The following is a 23,424-nucleotide window of genomic DNA, read 5'->3' on the forward strand; positions in this document are numbered from 1 at the left end:
TTATCTGAGCCTCCTCCGGTCTCATTTCATTCCTTAGACTCAAGTGCCAGAGAGAGTGTAGCGTCTTAGTTACCGAAGCCACTCAATTGCAAATGGCTTGACTGGCCTAATAGAGAAATATTATGAATCAGAGATACTTGTGAATATTCATCAGCTAATCATTTAGAAGCATCACTTGGATGAATGCGTTCTTTCAGGATTCACTGGCAGGATGCTACTTCGCTCCCATTTCAGCAATCAGTTCCCTCCTCCCTTCCCTTAATCACCAGAATATTTCTCATTTGCACTGAGGGTTGGAGCCTAGAATACATAAAATATTGTTAATCACTCACCACCCCCCGACAGAGCACAGTTGTCAGCCCTGTGCCATTGGCTACTCACTTTATCGATTGTCTCAAAGATGTTTGTTGCAGCCCCACGGCCAGTGGCAAAGGCCTCCAGACAAGGAGAAGCTTGGCCAAGATTTAGGGCACCGACTAGAACACCAAAGAAAACCTGAAAAGCACACAGAATTGTTTCCCCTGGATCTTTGCTTTTTAAAAAAATGCTTTAATACAGAATCTTAATTATAATTAAAAGCAGTGGGAGTCATCAGGGATTATTTGTGGGACGTAGGCAAACGCTTGGACCTCATGGAAAATATTAAGGAGGGTACAGATGGAAGTATAACTGAAACAAGAGTCATTTTACACAGAAAGCAATTAAAGGTACAGAATGATAACAGACAGATTTCAGCAGAACCTTTTTTTGTAGAAAAAGCCCAGCAGGAACTCATTTGCATATTAAGCCACACACACCCTGATGCCAAGCTAGCTGGAACTATGTTCCTGTGCATTCCTGCTCAAAAAAAGCCCTGGGTTTCAGATTTCACTGTGATAAGACTGAGCAAGATTCACAGCACGGTTCAAAGCAAGGGTAAACAACCACTGCCATATTTTCTGAACAGCAGATTATCAGATTGTTTTCCTCAGTATGCTGGGCTGATTCCCCAATCAAACAACTGAATAGGCCTTCCATTTGTCTGCCCATGCCAGTTAAACCCCTCCCCTCACTCACCCAACACCTCCACCCTCAAGAAACTGAGGAATTGCGGGGGTGGGGGTGGGCTGAAAATGGCCTCCATAGTGATGCTATATAAATTTCACAATGTCTCTGTGTTCTTTACCACAGAGACTATGGAAATTGATAAAGAGGGAATTGCCCCCTTTCCCAAACAAGGAGGAACACTGGAAATTAATCCAATGCACCTATGTGACCTAGAAGGATATAGGCTTGTTGGGGATGTTGTGAGCCAACACTCTGGTTTTGGGGCAGAACGCTATGGTAGAAGCTAATTCTATTGTAGAGCTTTGCCCAAAACTCAGAGCACCACTCCTCCAATGCGCCTACTTCTCTTCCACCTCACACAGACAGATCACCTTAAGTTTTGGCATTCCTCCCAGTAAGTGTACACCCCATTCCCTGTCAGGTGCTCTGAGGGACCTGATGACTCTTATTGTCATAGAGTTTCTGGAGATTGATAGAGCTACCCATGTGACTTCTGGATAACTCTAGGAATTATCAGGAACTCTATGGTCAAAACTTCCTGTAAATACACCATGCCTTTTCTTTTAAAAAACTTTTCTCCCCAAGACAATCACACACACCTTCTTTAAGCAGGCAAATGGCAACTCTAGCCTGAGGTCCTGGCACCACTGAGGTTTGGCAGGATTCCTGCGTTTCCAGCCAAGTGCAGCCCTTGTCTCCCCATCCGTTTGTTTGTCAGCAAACCAGGATCATCACAAGTGGATGCTATAAGGAGGCATTTAGCACCCCCCCAAGTTGTCAACCCAATATATTTCAACCCAATGACTTTATAAAAAGATATTTCAAGAGTGCTTCTTGTTAGTTTTTAATATCTCTTAACAACTATTACCAACATAGCCTGCATTGCAAAGGCCTATTAAATAACCTATAACAATTCTTAGTTGGTGCATCAAATATGTGAGTAGGCCAGAGATCTGAATACTCCAGTCCTGATAGTTGATCCCCTGCCCCCAAATGCATACCCAGAGGCTGAACAACAGGGGAGAAGGGGCATCAGAAAGCCATTACCTGTAAAAGTGTGCCAGGAGAATACTCCCGTTCCTCAAGGACAAGTTTTGAGCCATACCAAAAGGCTAGTGCATAACACATAAAAATAATAAACCAGATGTAACCAGTGAAAAATCCCATGATTATTCCCTTTCTGATTCCCCAGTTCTGGGCAAAAACTAGGTTTTTGTCGTATCTGCAAGGGGAAGAAAAGGAACATTGAAGGAATGCATTTGATAAAAGGGAAGGAATAAAACAACTCGATCCAATGTTTGGGGGGGGGTGATGCCAGTGCAGGGGAGGAATGCACTGCATGAGCACCGTCCCTTGCACCCTCCCCTTGGCTGAACCCCTTGATGTTCTATGCTCTGAATGAGCGCTGCAAGTATGTTGTGCCTTGACTGACCCTCATGCAGATGCAGTTGCTAATGTAAGAATGCAGCTCGTGCAATGCAGGGGAGAACAGGACAGGGTTAGGGACTGTATCCCTAACTGTTGTTACATTTCATTCCAGTGTTGCCTCAGTACTAATCTGAATTCATTTGTCATAAATTCCTACTTCCTCCTTTCAGAATTGAACAATGATTGTTTCTCCCCCACCCCCCCAAACAACAAAAGCTGAATTTTCATCATTGTGCCCATGCACCAAGACTGTTCCCAATAAATTTGCTGCAGCATGCTGGGTGGGGTGGGGGGCAGGGACGGGGATTTTTGAGACAAGATCATGAAATGGGCAGGTAAAGCTGTTGGATTTTGTCTATACTGGCAGAGGAAATAAAGGATTATTTAGAGCAAAGGGGCGCAGTGGTGCAAAAGCTCCATCCTTGTACGGGTTTGTAATTAAGAAAAAAGTCCAGGCAACTGAACACAAGACTAGGAATGTGTCTAAGAAGATGGACAACACAGAGACTGTGATTTCCATCAATATCCAGAGCAGAAGCATTTGTACTTCTTTCAGAAGGAAGAGGTTTTACTTAAGAAAAGCAGGAAGTGGAGGGCTTAGCAAGAACAGAGTGTGACAGAACAGCACAGACTCAGATGGCAGGGACAAATCTTTGTGCTCGCTTCGCTGCCATGGTAACAAAACATTGCACTGCCAGCAGTGACGGTCCCACCTCATTAGATTTAGACAGAAATGAGATGTGACGGTAGCAGACCCATTTGTTTAAAACCTGGTCTGTTCCAACTTCTAATCACACATAGTGAGAACAGCATTTAAAAATACATGCTATGCTTAATTAGTAACTACAAAACTTGGATTGGGTCCAGTGGAGAGTTTCTGGTGCTGGAAGTATTTCCATTTGCAGAGCACAGCCTTCTTGCTTCCTGCTGTACCCCAAAACACTCCCCTCCAAATGCTGCCCTGGAAGCAGCATTGCGGGGGGAGGATGTTTGGGGCTGCTGTGGAAAGGTGGAGGTAACAAAGTAGTGGACTGAAATCCTTCCATCCCTGGAAACGCTCAACTGGAATGCTCTACTGTCCGGGTATTCCAAGGGGAAAGGCGGACTGTGCCAGCAAATTACAGGGGCCCACTAGTGGCACAGGAAGGGATAGCAGGGGAGTAGATGACCTCCCCTTCAGTAGACCTGGCCAAAGGCTATCGGTAAAACTGAAGCTCATTTTCAGTTGTTGCGATTTATAAATTCTGGCCTGTAACACCTAGACAAACAGGACATACATAAAATAGCTTGCGTTGCTTGTTGGTTTTAGGCATGCGACCCACGCTTTATAACTGAACCGACCTTTCCACTTCTTTTCTTTCCCCTCCGAAAGCAGCCACAGTTCGGATAGATGAGAGCACTTCATCAGCAATGGCACCAGCTTTTGCATAAGCCTTTAATTCTTGACCTGTCAGCTTTGCCACAGCCTAAAAACCCACCAGAAGTGTCGTTATATATGGGGAGGGGCTTATTTGGATAATACACTTAGTAAAACAAACTCTTTGCTTTCATGCCAGATATAGTGTATGTTTATGCAGGGAAGATCTATATAGCCCAGGTATATATATACCTATGCACACATACACGCACACACACACTGCAATCCTACCATAGAGTTTTTCCTTCCAGCTCTCAAACATATGATGTTCAAGTCCTGCGGCTCTCAAACATCTCAAACTTACATTAAGCGAGTTTGCCCACCCCTGCTCTAAACCTAGTTACTTCCATGGATGTAACTGCACAGGATTGCACTGTAAATCCAGAGTCTAAAGTAATTTTACTGCATCATTGACACAACAGAATGAAGTAGCAGACCTCCAACCAGCCTGTGTGTATTCAGTCTGTTCCACTGGGGTTTAAAACATTACATGTGGGATTGATCATTAAGCCAGTGACTTCTAGTAAACAATCTGGCAAAGTCCTATGGAATAGTTCTGAGTTTCTGTCATGGTCGCCAACTTCAAAAACTTGACCCTAATTCTCAATCACCACACTACCACTAAAAAACCATACAGAACTGAAGAGCATCAACTCCTCACCAGGCCAATTATTCCAGCTCCGACCCCAATGAGTGGACTGACGGCAATAATGACCAAGGTCAACTTCCATCCGCTGACAAACCCTAACAGGAATCCACTAATAAAGGTGGTGAAGCGCTGGATAAAGATTGCTACTTGGTCAGCAATAGCATCATTTATTTTATTAATGTCACTGTGGAGAACAAGAAAAGGAGGTACATTAATTAATTACAATTAAAGACGGTCATTAATTTTGACGTACTTTTCTGAGTTGGGAAACCATGAGGATAATTGTTTGGCTACGTATTTATTTGCCTATAGTCAGTTGTTCTACTAGGCAGAAGACACACCAAACTGATGGCAGCCCATTGGATTCCAGGACAGATGTTTTGCTTGGTGTACCTTCCCCTCCAGGTTTTTACCTGATACCAATCCAGTGATTGCACTATAGTCAGACACTGTTTCCCTTTAAGACAATAAGTAGTCCAGCAGCTCTGTGTTTTTCTCCTTTGATATCTGTTCACAGCTGCCAGGTACATCTGCTTAAAACAAGCTCGGTGTGAGAGAAAGCACCAAGGGGTAACACAAATAATAGCAGGTCTGCTTAGAGAAAGTACTTTTCTCCCTTTCTCACACTACAAGAACTCGTGGGCATTCAATGAAATTGCTGAGCAGTCGGGTTAGAACGGATAAAAGGAAGTACTTCTTCACCCAAAGGGTGATTAACATGTGGAATTCACTGCCACAGGAGGTGGTGGTGGCTACGAGCATAGCTTCGAGAAGGGATTGGATAAAAATATGAAGCAGAGATCCATCAATGGCTACTAGCCATAGCATATTATTGGAACTGTCTGGGGCAGTGATGCTCTGTATTCTTGGTGCTTGCGGGGGGGGGCGGGGGAGCAAAGTGGAAGGGCTTCTAGCCCCACTTGTGAACCTCCTGATGGCACTTATTTTTTGTTTTTGTTTTGGCCACTGTGTGACACAGAGGCCGTTTTCGCACTAGCGTTTGCTCCAGCGTAGCGCCCCATTTACCTCCGGATCTTCTCTTGGATTTCGCACATGTTGCTCCGGCGCTGCGGTTTGCTCCGGCGCTGCAGGGATTTTACGCCGGAGTATGTTTTTCAGCATGCTGCCGGAGTTTCCGAAAACCTCCGGATCCACTAAGCGGAGTTTGCTGTGCGAAATCTAGAGTGTTGGACTGGATGGGCCATTGGCCTGATCCAACATGGCTTCTCTTATGTTCTTATGCTTCAGCTTGCGAGAGTTGTAATTAGCCTTTCTCATAGATGCTATCTCTATCTCTTTCAAGGCCTGATAACAGAATGTGGTAATTGCCCAAGTGACAAATCTACTCTCAGTTCAGTAACTGCATGGGAGGGGGAAGCCAGGAGCAAGTTACATCTTCTCTTGGAGGGATCCAGTGAACAAGCACTCTGATTGGATTCTAAAGACCACCAGAGGCCAGAGAGGAAGAAACTATAATTGGGCCCTAGAAAATGTGACACTATGCTAACTTCTGATCCCACAGGACTGACACATAAGCTTCTAGCCTGGACTCTGCAGTTTTGGATGGTGCACCAGTTAAGGCCAAGTACTAAAGAGTCAGAAATAAAAAGTTAGCTTTTGTTGTGTTTTTGCTATTACTTAACTCTAGAGTGTGTTGCCTAGTAGTATTCTTAATTTTATTTGCTCAATGAACCTATGTGTATTTTTCTAAAGGCTTTGGTCTTCTTGTGCATTTTTAACCTCAGGAACCCAAAAGTTCGAGCACTGCTTACTAGTCTGGGAGGCCATGGCTCAGAGGGACTCAGGCCTGGGTTTCTTGACAATCGGTCTTGAGAACAGGTGTATTTTGCCCTCTGCCCAGTGGACAGATTTATTTTTTTATTTTTTTATTTATTTTATGTGGTTAACTTATATTCCGCCCTTTCCCTGACGGGCTCAGGGCAGATCACATACAGATAAAAACCAGTCACATATAATAAAATCAATAAAAACCAATAAATACAATTTAAAACAACAGCATTACATCAACATTAAGTGGCAGAGGCGGGCGGCACATAGTGTAACTTTAGGTGTAATCATTCAGTGGCCTGAATATAAAAGTTCGGATGATAGATCACTGTGGAGGGGAGGGTGCAGCCGATGGTATAGTGAGCAGAGTAGAGGACGCCCACCTGCCTCAACTAAATGCCTAGCGGAACAGCTCTGTCTTGCAGGCCCTGCGGAAGGGTAACAAATCCGGCAGGGCCCGCACCTCCACCAGGAGCTGATTCCACCAGGTTGGGGCCAGGGCCAAAAAGGCCCTGGCCCTAGTCAAGGCAAGTCTGACGTCCTTGGGGCCAGGAAGGACCAGAAGGTGTTGGTTGGCCGATTGCAACGCCCTTCGGGGCTCATATGGGGAGAGGCGGTCCCACAGGTATGTTCGTTCCAGGCTGTGTAAGGCTTTGAACGTCAATACTAAAACCCTGAAACGGATCCAGTACTCAACGGTAACCAGTGCAATACGTACTGCATTGGTCGACTGCTTGCCCATATAGGCAATCCAGTTAGGAGCTGCGCTGCCGCATTTTGCACCAGTTGAAGTTTCCGGATCAGCCTCAAGGGCAAGCCTGCATAAAGTGAGTTACAGTAGTCCAACCTGGAAGTGACCGTTGCATGGATCACTGTAGCTAGGTCTTGGGATGTCAGATAGGGCATCAGCTGTTTGGCCTGCCACAGATGGTGAAAGGCAAATTGCGCAACTGTTGTGACCTGGGTCTCCACAGAAAGGAAGGCATCCAGTGTCACCCCCAGACTCCTCACCTTCTGAGCTGTCACCAAAGGGGTGCCATCTAAGGTGGGTAGTCAGATGCCCGATCTTGGTCCTCCCCCTCCCGACCCAGGTACAGGACCTCCATCTTAGTTGGATTTAGCTTCAGCTGGCTTAACTGCAGCCAACCTGCCACAGCTTCTAACACCCTGGTTAGATGGTCTGGGGCGGCGGCTGAATGGCAGTCCATCAACAGATAGAGCTGGGTGTCATCTGCATATTGGTGACAACCCAGCCCAAAACCTTGGGCAATCTGGGTAAGGGGGCGCATGTAGATGTTAAACATCATTGATGAGAGAGTAGCTCCCTGCGGCACACCACATTCAAGTGGGTGCCACCGAGAGGTCTGCTCACCAATCGCCACCCTTTGTCCCTGACCATGGAGAAAGGAGGAAAACCACTGTAAGGCCACCTCTTGAACTCCGACATCAGCAAGGCTGTGGGTCATAAGATCATAATCGACCTTGTCAAATACAGCTGAGAGATCTAATAACAATAGCAGCGCTGACCTGCCTCGATCCAGATGCCTTCTAAGGTCATCTGTGAGGGCGACCAAAGCAGTCTCCGTCCCATGGCCAGGGCGGAAGCTGGACTGAAAGGGATCAAGGGTAGAAGTATCCTCCAGGAAACCTTGAAACTGCTTTGAATGTGTACATTCAAACTCAAGTCCAGCTCTGGTAAAAACAACCAACCATAGCTTTTTCTTCTACCTTAAGCAGACTTTTTTTTTTGCCCTGTCGTCTCCCTTTCCACTCCCCCCACCACAAAAAAATATGCCTGGAATAGACATCTCAGATTACTCACTCAGAAATTCGTGTATTGAGTTCCCCCACTGATGTACAATCAAACCAGCCTATATCCATCCTCATAACTTTCCTGAAATAGGCTTTTCTGATTTTCTGTATCTGTCGAGCAGCCGCTGTTACCCATAAGCAAATCTGAAAGAAAACAGGAGGGCGGGAGAGAAGCAGAGATGAAAAAAGCCACCATTAAACAAGAAAGAGAAACGGCTTTCTATCAAGTGCTAAAAGGTATCATTGAAACTGAAGGTGGAACCAGCTGAACATCATATATCCCAATTCCCAGTCTACCTGCCGTTGATTTTATGTCTTCCATGAAAGTAAATCGTTTTATAAACTGATTAAAGAATCTACCTAAGTTATACTACATTAGCAGATATACCTAGGGCATTAATAAAATTAAATTCTCAGTGTGGCCCCATATGTAGATACATGAATCTAGAGACTGGGGAAAGAAGAAGAAGAAGAAGAAGAAGAAGAAGAAGAAGAAGAAGAAGAAGAAGAAGAAGAAGAAGAAGAAGAAGAAGAAGAAGAAGAAGAAGAAGAAGAAGAAGAAGAAGAAGAAGATGATGAAGATGATGATGAAGATGATGATGAAGATGATGATGAAGATGATGATGATGATGATGATGATGATGTTGGATTTATATCCCGCCCTCCACTCCGAAGAGTCTCAGAGTGGCTCACAATCTCCTTTACCTTCCTCCCCCACAACAGACACCCTGTGAGGTGGGTGGGGCTGAGAGAGCTCTCACAGCAGCTGCGCTTTCAAGGACAACCTCTGCCAGAGCTATGGCTGACCCAAGGCCATGCTAGCAGGTGCAAGTGGAGGAGTGGGGAATCAAACCCGGTTCTCCCAGATAAGAGTCTGCACACTTAACCACTACACCAAACTGGCTCTCCATTGGATATGGACAGAAGCCAAATTTCTACAAGTCTGTCTTCTGATTCCAAGGAGTTATCTCATACTGGTGATATTGGTGGCCACCTTTGCCATTTCCATCAACCCATGTTATCACTGGATGGCCTGTGTGCCATCCCAAACACAATAACTGAATAACAGTGAATGAACATATTTTCTATGGAGCGTCCACATTGGTTCAATCAGTCAAGAGGTGGTTACTATAAGTAGATGTATCAAACAGAGATATCAAACTCATTTGTCATGAGGGCTGGATCTGACATAAATGTCACTTTGGTGGTCTGGGCCACGTGTGCCATAAAATGTAATGCCAGCTATGGGAGATATAAACTTTATAGGACACAGGCAAACCCAATTAATGATATCATTTTTTAATTTAATACAAACATGCTTAAAACTTTAACACTCTTACAGTATTTCCTTATAGTATCTTCTTGATGTCCGCCCTCCCACTTCCACTGCCCATTACTCATTAGCTCTGGGACAGAGAAAGAAGTACTTTTCTCCCTTTCTCACAATACGAGAACTCATGGGCACTCAATGAAATTGCTGAGCAGTTGGGTTAGAATGGGTAAAAGGAAGTACTCCATCCAAAGGGTGATTAATACATGGAATTCACTGCCACAGGAGGTGGTGGCGGCTACAAGCATAGCCAGCTTCAAGAGGGGATTGGATAAACATATGGAGCAGAGGTCCATCAGTGGCTATTAGCCACAGCGTATTGTTGGAACTTTCTGTCTGGGGCAAGTGATGCTCTGTCGTCTTGGTGCTTGGGAGGGGCAACAGGGTGAGGGCTTCTGGTGTCTTGGCCCCACTGATGGACCTCCTGATGGCACCTGGGTTTTTTTGCCACTGTGTGACAGAGTGTTGGACTGGATGGGCCATTGACCTGATCCAACATGGCTTCTTGTCAAGCATGCATATTTCTAAGTGCTATGATGGTTTCTTAGACAGAGAGCAGGCCACTAGTATCCACCGCCCCCCCTCCTCTTTACAACGGTTGGGCAAGCAGTAAATCTATCTAGGCCAAGGATGTTTACGCTACAGCCTGGCCGGTAAAGCTGTGAGTTGTCTCTCCCCCAGATTCACACAGACAGTTCTTATCAGGTCTCTTAGAAGTGTGAGAAAGGGAGATGTTTTTAATAGCCTAAATTCCTTAGTAATAAAAGAGATACTGTGTAGTAACCTTTGAACCCGTGACTCAAATTGCATCTTTATACTATCCTTTGAAGTAATCCTATATAGCAACTATGTACCCATGTATACGTCATTACTTCCAAAGATTCTGTCCTTGGTAAAGCTTCTGAGTTTCTACAATAAAGCAACTTTTGATTTAATAACAAAAGACTGGTTATTGAGAAATATCGATGCTTGACACTTCTCTTATGTTCTTATGGCAGTATACAGGGACATAATGCATAGCCTCTGTCATCTGATGATAAAGATAAGGACCAGTTGCTCATGGGCTGGATAAAAGCCCTTAACAGGCTGGTTCCAGCCCACAGGCTGTATGTTTGACGCCCCTGCTAATATATATAGGTTTATTCAGAGGCAGCGCCTCAGACAGTTAAGAGGCGGAAGAAGACTTTGCCTGCTTTCCATATTTCTAACAGGTCTTCTGCCTCTACATCTAGCAAGTTAGTTATATGTTGTTCTGTATAAGAACTTTTGTTTATCATGAGTTCTCCTGCATTACCTCTGGGTCCCCCTCCCATTACCAAAACTCAACTCAAACATTATTTTAAAATAAGTCATATGACTTGCCTGCATCATAGGTTCCCAGACTGACCCTGGGCCCTGGAATTTTGTCCCCCTAATTCCCCTAGCCCATCTGATTTGGTGGAGAGACAGTCCATAGTGCCTCCTGCAAGACATTAGTCAGATAATAAATTACTGTGAGCAGGGGAGGTCAAGATGGTTAAACATCTGCTGCCTCAGCCAAAGGCCTGGTGGAACAGCTTGAAGGACTATAACAAGTCCTGCAGGGCCCTGATCTCAGATAGGAGCATGTTCCACCAGGCCAGGGCCAGGGCAAAAAAGGCTCTGGCCCTGATTGAGGCAAGGTGGATGTCTTCCAGATCAGGGACTGCCAGTAGATGTTGATCTGCAGAGCACAAGGCTCTTAATCCATCCTGGAACTGACCATTGCATGAATCACTGTAGATAAATCCTGGGAGATGAGATAGGAAACCTGACCAGTTCCTGACCAGCTGAAGGTGATAAAAGGCTGACTTGGCAACAGCGGTGACCTGGGCCTCCATCAAAAGTGAGGCAACCAGATCACCACTGGCTCTGATGTCAGTGGCACCCCGCCAGGCGTTGGGAGCTGGATTCCCAATCCCAACCCCCCCACAAGTCAAGTATAAGACCTCCATCTTCATTGGATTTAATCAGCTGTCTCTGCTGTAACCATCCAGCCATGGCCCCTAATGCTCTGTCCAGAATATCTGCAGCGGAGTCCATCTGTCCATCCATCAACAGATAAAGCTGGGTGTCATATGATCATATGATTTGTAGAAATGATACCTATGTCTGGAAGATTTTACATTGATGTATAGACGATCGTATGATGTATACGAAAGCATTACATTATTTTTTCCGTTATGGAAAATAATACGGGCAAGGGAATACTTACTTGGAGATATCCAAGAAGAAGAACTGCACAGCCAATTCCTGCATAGTAACTTGCAAACAAGGTCATTTCCTTTTCAATATCCAGCAATCTATTTTTTTTAAAAGAGAGAATTACAAAGCATTATTTTCAATTCCCAAGAATTCTTCTACTTGAAAGTCTGTTTTAGTTTCATGCTAATAGAACTCTGCGTGTATACAGAAAAGTGATTTAATGATTGGAACATGAACATTTTTGACCTTGGTGAATCCAAACATCTTGTGTCAAGGCACAGGAATGAAAACCAATGAGCTTTAACACTGGAACAAATGGAACCCTTCATCTTTCCCTGCATTTATATCCATATTATTCTTTTTTGCTCCATCAGTTTTTTATGGATTTAGAGGAGATGGAATTATACAAGATGATGGAATTAATGAAAACATAGCCACACTTTTCAGCCATTATGTTTCTGGTCCTCCTTTCTTGTGTACTGAGAGAATACACTAAGCATGGCCACCATTTTGTGCATAAACAGGCAATGCTCATATTTTACAGCTGAGGAACATGCAAATGCACACCCTGGAAAATCTGGGTTTCAGGTAGCAGGTACCATGGCTGGAAAATGCTGCATTGCTTGGCACACACAAAATGGTGATCACTAGGGTTGCCAAGTCCAATTCAAGAAATATCTGGGGACTTTGGGGGTGGAGCCAGGAGACTTTGGGGTGGAGCCATAAGCAAAGTTGTGACAAGCACAATTGAACTCCAAAGAGAGTTCTGGCCATCACATTTAAAGGAACCGCACACCTTTTAAATGCCTTCCCTACATTAGAAATAATGGATAGGGGCACCTTCTTTTGGGGCTCATAGAAACTTTGAAACTTGGAGAGCATTTTGAGGAGAGTCATCAGATGCTATGCTGAAAATTTGGTCCCTCTACCTCAAAAAACAGCCCCTCCAGAGCCCCAAATACCCCCACATCAATTCTCCATTATACCCTATGAGAATCGATCTCCATAGGGAATAATGAAGTGCCCAGCAGACATTTCCCTCCCTCCCCACCCACCCCCGTTTCCGACGACTCTGAAGTGGAGGATTGGTATCTCTACTCACGAGCTGCTGAACTTCCAACTTCTTTAAAATAACACAGAGCAACCAAAGGTTCAAGTTTACCTTTCCTCTGAAAAGATTGTGCAACCAAGGCTGCTTTCACAGCCACTTCTGCCTACTCTCCCCACTCCCTGCCCCCATTCAGCCTTAAAGACACAGACACACCATCCCAAGAGGAAGCCTTTCCAAGCGGAGTCAGAAGCCTTCAGAGGAAGAAAGGCACATGGTGACTGTGGGGGTGGGGCTTCCTCCCACTGGCCAGCTGACTGGGAGCAGGAAGGAGCCTGGGAAACTGGAAGAACCTCTGCTGGGACCAGGGGATTGGCAAGTCTGTCACACGTGCCACACTCTTCCATAACGCTAGATAGGAGCACTGGAAACATAATACCAGGACACAGTAAGGAGACAATTGGGTATGGCACATTTCTGTTGGGCAGAGATGGTTATTGCTTGTAGCTTGAGACCCTAAGTGAGCCAGGCCAGCAGATCAAGGACTAACACAGGATGTGGTGTACATCTCCCCCCCCCCTGTGTTTGTTTTTTGGCCTGTTTGACTACTTAAATTGTATCTTTGTATTTCATATCCTATAAGCTGGTTCAGTCCCCATTGGGGAGAAAAACAGGATAAAAATTCTGAAATAGTTCTATTGAACTTGTAATCCACCAGCATTCCCAGTGATAACAGCAAGCCACAAATGAAACAAATACCAATAAAATAATAACTTTCCTTGCAACGCTTTTCATGTTTTATAAAATACCTGCAAAGAACTGCAGTATTCAGATGTTAACAGAAGCTCACATTGTTATGGACTTCATGAATCCATGGGACGGCAATGATACATTCAGTTCTGTTTAAGCACTTATAACTTCAGGGATCAAAAGAAAGACAGATCCGTTCTCCCTAGAGATTAAGCTGAGGAGTATCTGAATGTGAGTAAGGATTATTAGAAATGTGGGCTGGCTCCACTCCTTAGCTGCCTTTCCCCATCTACATGTCTGTTGGTTCAATACACCTTGTTGAGTTTTGGTGATGAGTTACCACAAGGTAACAGAAGAGGACCCTTTCCAGTGGTATGCTACTAGTTGCGGAAACAGTCATTAAGACATGGGGCATTCGCATAGATTCCAGTCAAGCTAAAACAATTCCTGACTGAGGTCTACTGAGATTAAAGGAATATGTCAATGGACCAACTCTAGTACTGTTGATTTCAATTGGTCTGTGGTGGAACATGCCTGCTGTGGCCTGCAGACCCTGTTCCACCCTGCCCTCCAAGGTTTTCACATTACCTGGAGAGGCCTTTCTCTCTCTCCAGTAACCCATCACCACCACTTGACCTTTTGTAGGAATCACCACTGGGAGGGTCAGGGCTCCCAGCTTCCCTTCCAAGTTCTGAGGCCTTGTATCTGTGTCTCCCACTGCTCAGCATTGGTCACTATGGGGACAGTTTATTGCTTTGTGCGTCCCTGAAGAAATAGACCAGGAGTGGCCAATGGTAGCTCTCCAGATGTGTTTTGCCTACAACTCCCATCAGCCCCAGCCAGCATGGCCAATGACTGGGGCTGATGGGAGTTGTAGGCAAAAAACATCTGGAGAGCTAACATTGGCCACCCCTGAAATAGACACTTGCCAACTACCTGCTTTCCCCCAGCGTTCCTTTAAAATAGCATGTCTGAGACAATGGAAGTTTGTGTGGTACAGAGAACCACTAACTGTATCAAAAGTTATAAAGGATTTATTACAAAGAAAATGTTCACAAGAATACTTGTAGCACAGCACCACAGTGAGCAAGGGATTCAAAGGAAACAGGTAAAACACAATTTCTCTGTCCCTCTCTCTATACATGCCCTATCAGATGTTAAAATAGGACAGACTCCTTAGCTTAGGAAGTTACAGATTTTCACAGAGTTATCAGTACCTTGCAGCTTTCTCCAATTATTTAGGGCACCATATGGACGATGGGTGCCTCCTCAGTTGAGAATTCTGTCTGCTTTCATGGATTCAGCACCCAAAGGAAAACAGCTTCCTCCTTGCTGCCCTGAGATTTATCATATCTCTTTCCCCCTCCCACTGATCCCATCACGCCATGTCAAGGAAGCTTTTCCTGATGTCTCCAGATCTCGGTTCCCTGATTGAAGGGGGAGGGGGACTGGACCCTTCTGCTGTCTCTAGCTAGACCTATTAGCATTTGTATGCAGGTAAACTGAGGTAAGTCTGGAAAGCAACTGAACTGACTTCCCTTCTTCCTGCCTGTTCTCTGCCCAAAGGGGGGGAGACTTTTAAAACTCAGAGTGGAAGTTTGGTTCATTTCAAAGCTCCAAAGGAAAAATCTTTATGTGGTCTTTAGCTGGATTAGGTTTCAGCGGACAAAAAAGCAGCTTAAGTGAGATCTCTACATAAAAAATACTTAGTTCAGTTGTCTTAAACTAGAGTCTTTTGCAAATACCAGTTTATGAATTGCAACCTCAGAAGCCAAAGGGATCCTTAATACATTTTGAAGTGCCCTGGTGGGGAGAGGCACAATAGTTCAAAACCTCAAAAAAATCCGGATTAGTCCCGCAAGACAGGGCAAGTCAGAGAAGGGCGACTATGGAATTTCAATTTTTACCCTGATGGTGAAAGCTGACAGCTTGCTGAGTGTAACCTGACTGCAGCCGAGTGGATTTGGATTTCTGTATATGAAAACAAGCAATTATCAGCAGGTGTGCAAGTAGCAACACCTCCAGTTGCGGAGAAATGGCAATATAAATTTGTAGATGTTGCACGTAGCAGCCCGAATTACCTAGTCTAGCCTCAGCTTGCCAGAACGTGGAAGCTAAGCAGGGTTGGCCATTGTTAGTATTTGGACAGAAGACCACCAAGGAAGACCAGGATTGCTATGCAGAGATAGGAACTGGGAAAACAGGAGGGGCCACTATAAGTCAATTGCGACTTGATGGCACTTCATTCTATATTGTTATTGGACACTGCATGGCCAGGAGCCATTATCAGTGGAGGCATGAACAGGTAGCAAATAAAACACTGCAAATCCAACACCCCTTTTGCTCAGCAGGGGTGGAATTCTAGCAGGAGCTCCTTTGCATATTAGACCATATCCTTTGCATAGAGCTCTTAGAGGACCGGCTACATCAGGGGTGTGTGGCCTAATATGCAAAGGAGCTCCTGCTAGAATTCCACCCCTGTCGCTCAGTAACTTGAAGCAGGGTTACAGCATGACCTGAGAGTCCAGTTGGGCTGGCTCCCTTCCAAGTGACAGCAGCCAATGCTACTTAACGCTACTGAAGAAGTGAAATGCTAGGCACGCTTACCCACAACTGATCGATGCGTTGCTTTCACTTTGCAGATAGGAGCCATCGATCCACGCAACGGTGTTATTCACACAGGTTTTGTTCGGGTCTTGCAGCTCTTGCTTCTCAATATCATATTGTATAAATGTGTCTGTCATGGCCCCAAAGACAAGCAACATGCCCGGCTGGGCTGCTCCGTGAAGAATAGCACAGATGCTACCAAAGACCATCATCGTTGTCTCGGAGGGCGAAGCAAATCTAAACTGATAGGGAAGGGGGAAGGTACAGAGAGTTCACAAGTAATTTTTCGGCATCGTTTAGTGATGCTTTAACGGACTGTTCATTTCCCTAAAATTTAATGCAGGGCTCCTGAATTCCATTCTGGAATAACGCTTGTGCTTTGCGTATGTCCAAGCTGACGTTCTAAATTATCCAAAATGTACAGTTAAAACAACACACATCCATAGGGCAAGAGTTCAGGAAATGGACGAGCATCTGAGCTTTTCTTGTGGCAGGAACTCCTTTGCATATTAGGCGCCACACGCCTGAGGTAGCCAATCCTCCAAGAGCTTACAGGGCTCTTAGTACTCCTGCTACAAAAAAAGCCCTGGAGAGAATGTATATGAGTAACAGGAACAGAGTGAGTGTGCCAGAAGGGTTCGATGCAATGCACTCTAAGCAGTGTTACACACTTCTAAATCCACTGACATCTCCCTGGGATAGTAGCGTCAAAGAGGCTGTTAGGCCCAAGGCCTCCTCCTCCATCTTTAAATGGACTGTGTTGACTCTGGCCCTGATTCCAGACTCCTTGGACCCCCTTTGTATCACCCTTTATGGACTGAGTTAATTTTGGACTAGTGTCAGAGACACAAGACTCTTATTGTTATGAAACTTATATTGTGCGAACACAGGCAAACTGCTTCTATGGACATTCAGTGATAAGCAGAAAACACTGGGTACAATATGGACATTACCTACTTGCCTACTGTCCATAGGCAGTGAAGCCTGTGGAGATCTTAAGCATTTGGCAACTGTGCCGACTTCAATATGGAGATTTTACTCTGTGGGGCCAAACAGCAAACATTATAGCTTGGCTAAGACGCCTCCCTGCTTGTTCCTGCCAGTGCTGTAACTATGCGTTCCTCCTGCATAGAAGGATTTCAGATCAGGCTACCCCAAGGAGCTCCCAAAGTAAGCGCAGCCCTTAACCAGAAGCCATGCTGGATAGGGAAATCCAGACTCCATCTTGGGCCTACAAAAGCAGACAGGAGGACAGAGCTACAACAACATTCCGGGTGGGTCAATGCAGATGCAAATGTGAAGAGCCAGCAGTTGGACAATAAAGCTTGCTGCAACACCCACACTCAGGGCCGGTGCTAGGGTTGCCAAGTCCAATTAAAGAAAAATCTGGGGACTTTGGGGGCGGAGCCAGGAGACTTTGGAGGTGGGGCCAGGAACAAGGGTGTGACAAGCATAATTGAACTCCAAGGGAGTTCTGGCCATCACATTTAAAGGGACAGCACACCTTTTTAAATGCCTTTCTTCCACAGGAAATAATTAAGGATAGGGGCACCATCTTTTGGGGCTCATAGAATTGGACCCTCTGGTCCAATCGTTTTGAAACTTGGGGGGTATTTTGAGGAGAGGTACTAGATGCTATACTAAAAATTTGGTGCCTCTACCTCAAAAAATAGCCCCCCCAGAGCTCCCAATACACATGGATCAATTCCCTATTATTCCCTATGGGAATTGTTCTCCATAGGGAATAATAGAGTGCCCAATAGACATTTCCCTCCCCCCACGCTTTCTAAAGGGGGGAGGGCCTCCAAACCAGGGAATCCCCTGCCCCCTCCCTCTCTCTCACACACAAATACTTACTAGATCTTCTTCCTGCAGAACTCTACTTGCTGTGAAAACGAAAGCAAAAGAAAGGGAGGGGCTGTTCTCCATGGAAACTATTACTGACCCTTTCCAATGAAGCCCTTCCTGTTTCCTGCGCAGCCTTAAATGCACACATTTTACAAACGGATCAGGAGCTCTACAACTACATGATGCCTACACGCATGTTCTCCCCCCCCCCCCCCGCTTCTGGATTTTTGGAGAGCGGAGGAAAAGGCTGCAAATTCGAAAGTCCCCCGCCAGGGCGGGGGGGTTGGGAAGCCTAGCCGGTGCTAAGCTTTTTGGTACTCTACGCAAGACTTGTACTGACGCCCCCCCTTTTTTAAAAAAAATAAAAAAATGGAGGACACCAAACTTGATTATTTTTACATTTTTAATTAACTGTTTTTTAAATTTTTAATTTTTAAAAAAATTGTGAGAATAAGTAATACAACATCATCAATCTTTGCTTTTATCTCTCAAGTAGAAAACAGTTTTAGGACACAAATAACTACAAATAATCACGTGCAGTGCGAAGTAAAATTTTAAGTCTCTTGCATGTTTCCATTTCAGGCATGTCAAATTCTTACTCTACGTGCCTTTTGCTTTGCAGATTTTCTCACCAATTCCTTCAGGTCAAGTGCTGATGCTTCAGTGTGTTCAATTGATAGAGTTGCCAAACCAACTAGTCTTTCTTGTAGCATTGTGGAGAGTATGTATGTTTTTATAAATTTTGAGTTTTGAGAAACTGCGTTCGCTACTTGCCACTGACACTGGAAGCGTAAGAATGATCCTCACTGCAACAGAAACATTAGGAAAGCTATTCAGGACTCGCTGTTGCAGTAGGAATAGAAGTACTTCTTGTGGTGGCATAGACTTTGGAAGGCTTCGGGCTAATACTCTAAGTTCACAGCACAGTTCTCCAGCTTTAATATCTTTCTTTCCACCGTAGTTCAATGCTTTTTCAAGCTTCTTGCATGCCTCAAGTACATCTTCAGTAGTTTTTTGGTTGATACTGTATGTATCATACAGGAAGCTAAATATGGAATTACGGTATATTCTTTTAGCTGTTGGAATCTCTCTTCCACAGATTGTATTGCCATGTCCCAAAACAGCATAAAAGAAATCTACTTTGAATTTCCACGTTGGATCTTGCAGTGCTTCTTCTGAGGCCTCATACTTGAACAGCCGTTTCTTTCTCCTTTTTCTAACTTCTTGCTCAAAGTTTGGTGTTATTTCTAGATCCTCTGCAAGGTTAGCCGCTTCTTTTAAAACTTGTTGAAAACCCCCATGACACCTACAGCGCACAAGGTAATCTTTGGTCACTTGCAATTGGATTGTAGCTGAATTCAAATCAGCTTCCTTATACTGTAGTGCCTTGCATGCAATATTAACTTCAGAAAGGATGTTGGGCCATGTGACAAGGGATACCACAAACTTGAACTTGCAAATTGCATCAGCAAGGGCTTTAGCTTCACTTCGAGAAGTATTTGCAGCTCTCAAGTCATCAAAGATCACCATTAAAGCATCATATATCTCACCAAGATGAAATCTCAGTGGTATCAAAGCATCGATCCGACTCTCCCAACTTGTTTGACTCAAAGGCTTAAGAGTTATGCCTTCTACATGGCTAGTTAGAATTTGCCAACGCTGAGTTGATGCATAGAAATAATTATAGATCTGCTGAACTAAAGCAAAGAAACTTGTTGCTTCCAGGAAACACTTAGCAGCATCACTGACCACCAAGTTTAAAGAGTGTGCACTGCAGGGAACAAAAAAAGCATGTGGATTTAAGTCTAGGATTCGCCTTTGTACACCACTTTCTTTGCCTTTCATGTTACTCCCATTGTCATAGCCTTGACCACGCAAATTGTCAAGCAGTAATCCCATCTGATTGAGCTGTTTAAGAAGAGCTCCTGTCATAAAGGCACCTGTAGTTTCCTGTAGTGGAACAAATCCCAAGAAATGTTCTTTTATCAGAACCTCAGGAACAGAATCACCTGATGGTGTGCTCAGCTCAACATGACGTACAATCATTGTCATTTGTTCTACGTGACTGATATCAGGTGTGCAGTCCAGAATAACAGAGTAGTACTTGGCTGACCTCACATATGATAAAAGTTTCCGCCTTATAGCAACTGCAAGAAGCTGTATAAGCTCATTTTGGATATCTTTTCGCAGGCAGTGAAACATGGTTTCCTCATCCTTAACTCTGTGCAAATGTTCATACATAAAGGGTCAAAAAGGGCTAAATATTCCACAAACTTCAAAAAAAATTACCGTTAGCAGTAAACAACTTATCACTTGTGTCACGGAATGCCAAGTACCGCATGCCAAGAACTCTGACCAAACCAATCAAGCGTTCCAAGATCCGTCACCAATATTGTTCTTCTTCCCTCATTTTCTGCTGGTTGAGCTCATCAATTGTTTTTCTTTTAGCTAACCGCAAACTAAGTTCTTTCCAGGCCTGATAGGCTTCAAAATAGGCTTCTCGTGTGAAGACAGAATTCTTCCAATATTCTTCCAGTCTTTTGAACCTTGTTCTTGAAGAGCTGATGTTGTACCGCTTTGTTCACCAAAGAGCTTACAGCAAAAACAAAAAACCACATCTCTAGAGGTGGAATATATCAGCCAGTCACGATTCACTTCTTCACGATTTGCTAGTCTCCTCTTGTAGTGCACAGGAGAAAATTTTCTCTTTTTTTGCGTCTTTTGGGAAAAAAAATATGATACAACCTGATGTGATCCATGTAGCACTATAAACTGTTGCAAATTATCACTGCAATGCATAGGCCAGTTAGCAGGATCACTGTAACAGTCAGGTGGATCATCATCTCCTTCTGCAGCACTCTTTGTGGTACTCTCAGTGGGAGTCTCAGTGGCAGTCTGAAGAGCAGAAACAGTAGTTGCAGCTCTACTTGTAGATGGAGCTACAGGCTCAGATTCCTCTGTGGAAGCTGGAGGAGCAGAACCAGTAGTTGCAGTTTTTTGTAGATGGAGCTACAGGCTCAGATTCCTCTGTGGAAGCTGGAGGAGCAGAACTTGAAGTTGCAGCTTCACTGGCAGATGGAGCTACAGGTTCAGATTCCAGGGACTCACGTTCTTGTTCTGAAGTTTCTTTCCGGAGATATTTCTGGAAGAACCCTTCCTGCCTTGCTTCCTCCTTGGCTCTTTCTGCCCTTCGTTTGCGGAACTGAGCTCCAGATGGTTTCTTTCTATCAGCCATGGCTCCCTAAAGAAAGAAGGGAGGGATCTCAGAGGTGTGCAGTGCAATATAACAAAGCTATTACCAACTTGGAAGCTTAATTACCTTAGTGGAAGCTTTCTGGATGACTACAACAGGTATGGCCAAACTTGCTTAATGTAAGAGCCACATAGAATAAATGTCAGATGTTTGAGAGTCACAAGACATGAACATCAGATTTTGAAAGCAAGCAGGAAGGGGAGATGGGAAGAGGTGGAAATAAAAAGACTTTAAATGCATTTCCCAAGCCATCTGCTAGCTTGGCTTGGATAAGTGATTTTAAATATGCAAATGCCTTCTCCAAGTTGGCTAATGGGGTGGCTTGGATAAGTGATTTTAAATATAAGAAGAAGATATTGGATTTATATCCCGCCCTCCACTCCGAAGAGTCTCAGAGCGGCTCACAATCTCCTTTACCTTCCTCCCCCACAACAGACACCCCCACAAATATACAAATGCCTTCTCCAAGTTGGCTAATGGGGAGCATCACTGCCCCAGACAGTTCCATTAATGTGCTGTGGCTAATAGCCACAGATGGACCTCTGCTTCATATTTTTATCCAAACCCCTCTTGAAGCTGGCTATGCTTGTAGCTGCCACCATGTCCTGTGGCAGTGAATTCCACATGTTAATCACCCTTTGGGTGAAGAAGTACCTCCTTTTATCTGTTCTAACCCAACTGCTCAGCAATTTCATCGAATGCCCACAAGTTCTTGTATGGTGAGAAAGGGAGAAAAGTACTTCTTTCTCTACTTTCTCCATCCCATGCGTAATCTTATAAACCTCTATCATGTCACCACACAGTCGACGTTTCTCCAAGCTAAAGAGCCCCAAGTGTTTTAACCTTTCTTCATAGGGAAAGTGTTCGAAACCTTTAATCATTCTAGTTGCCCTTTTCTGGACCTTTTTCCAATGCTATAATATCCTTTTTGAGGTGTGGTGACCAGAACTGTACACAGTATTCCAAATGAGACCGCACCTTAGAATCTTAGAAGTGTGTCTTAAATCTTAGATCTTAGAATCTTAAATCTTAGAAGTGTGTCTGTGCAGAACCCAGGATTTTAGAGACAGACTTACATGCTGTCCTGTCCCGACTGAGACGGGACTCCAGAGGGAGCCACCCCCACACTGCCCAGCTGAGACGGGACTCCACCAAGAGCCCCCCCCCCCGCACCCTCCAGGGCCCCACTGTACCTTGTGGCCGCCCAATGCGGCCTGTCCGCCTGCTGGAGCAGAGAACCGGCGTGCCCGACCCCAGGCTAGGGAGGAGTGGCTGAGCCGCGGCAGCAGCCGCAGAGGGGAGAAGGCTGGAACAATGCCCTGCGAAGAGGGTAGAGGCGCTGCACCCAGACGCAGCCCCAACGCCTCAGTCCACTCAGCCCCCACATGGCAAACACACCCCAGGAAGCCCTTCTACAGTGTCCCTGCTTATAAGTGGGGGCGGAGCAAACTGGGGGGGTGGGATCTGGGAGGAAGGGAGGGAGCCGGGGAGCATATAAAAGGCCAAAAGGCTGAGGGGTCAGGGAGGAAGCAGGCTGCTGCGACAGAAGGGCAGCCAAACAAGAGAGAGGGAGGAGCCCAAGCACAGCTAGGGAGGACACGAGCACAAAGGGGTGAAGTAACCCAGCTCTGTCCTCCCACATTTTGAGACCTCTGGGAAGCCTAAATGGGCCCAGGCCCAAACCAGGCCACCAGGGAAGCAGCGGCCACGGCGGGGCGTGACGGGGGCAAGCAGGGGCGTGACACATGCATACCATAGAGACTGACTTATGTGCATACATACCGTACATATCGTGTTACCTTTGCTATTTGACTAACTCACATTACTGTGTACCTCAGTGCATTCATTTCATGACAAACTGTCAATCTTTGGCCTCCTATAACAAACCAGACCTGCCCCCAGACCCCAAAGCAGGCCAGCCATCTCAAGAGCAAAGTTGCCGCCAGCAGCCCATTCTCTCACTCCAGTCAGGCACCAAGAAGGATAGGATGCAGATTTGCTCACAGAAAACTATTTTATGACAAAGTTTCAATCCTTGCCCTCCTATAACAAAACCAGATCAGAAGCACATAGTACAGAAACTTCAAACAAACAAACAAACAAAAATTGGTTTTCTTCCAGGCCAGACTAATGGAGCCTCTGTGTTCAGAGGCAGTCTAGCCCTCAGTGCCAGTTGCAAGAGAGGCCCCACAACAGAATTTCTTGGGAAATTCCTGGAGAGTTG

The 23,424-nt window shown here is 45.0% G+C and overlaps 1 protein-coding gene across 1 annotated transcript in view; it reads right to left on the reverse strand.

Annotated features, from left to right (window-relative positions):
* ABCB11 (ATP binding cassette subfamily B member 11) overlaps nt 1-23,424 on the reverse strand; it is a 102,463-nt gene that overhangs the window by 54,175 nt on the left and 24,864 nt on the right. The window contains exons 6-12 of the mRNA XM_060257326.1: nt 16,100-16,341; nt 11,705-11,792; nt 8,152-8,285; nt 4,554-4,725; nt 3,817-3,941; nt 2,095-2,269; nt 382-495 (exon numbers count right to left, since the gene is read on the reverse strand). Of these exons, the coding sequence (XP_060113309.1) occupies nt 382-495; nt 2,095-2,269; nt 3,817-3,941; nt 4,554-4,725; nt 8,152-8,285; nt 11,705-11,792; nt 16,100-16,341 (1,050 nt within the window). The remainder of the gene's footprint in view (nt 1-381; nt 496-2,094; nt 2,270-3,816; nt 3,942-4,553; nt 4,726-8,151; nt 8,286-11,704; nt 11,793-16,099; nt 16,342-23,424) is intronic.

Source organism: Heteronotia binoei, chromosome 16, assembly GCF_032191835.1.
Source record: "Heteronotia binoei isolate CCM8104 ecotype False Entrance Well chromosome 16, APGP_CSIRO_Hbin_v1, whole genome shotgun sequence".
NCBI classification, from domain to species: Eukaryota; Metazoa; Chordata; class Lepidosauria; order Squamata; family Gekkonidae; genus Heteronotia; species Heteronotia binoei.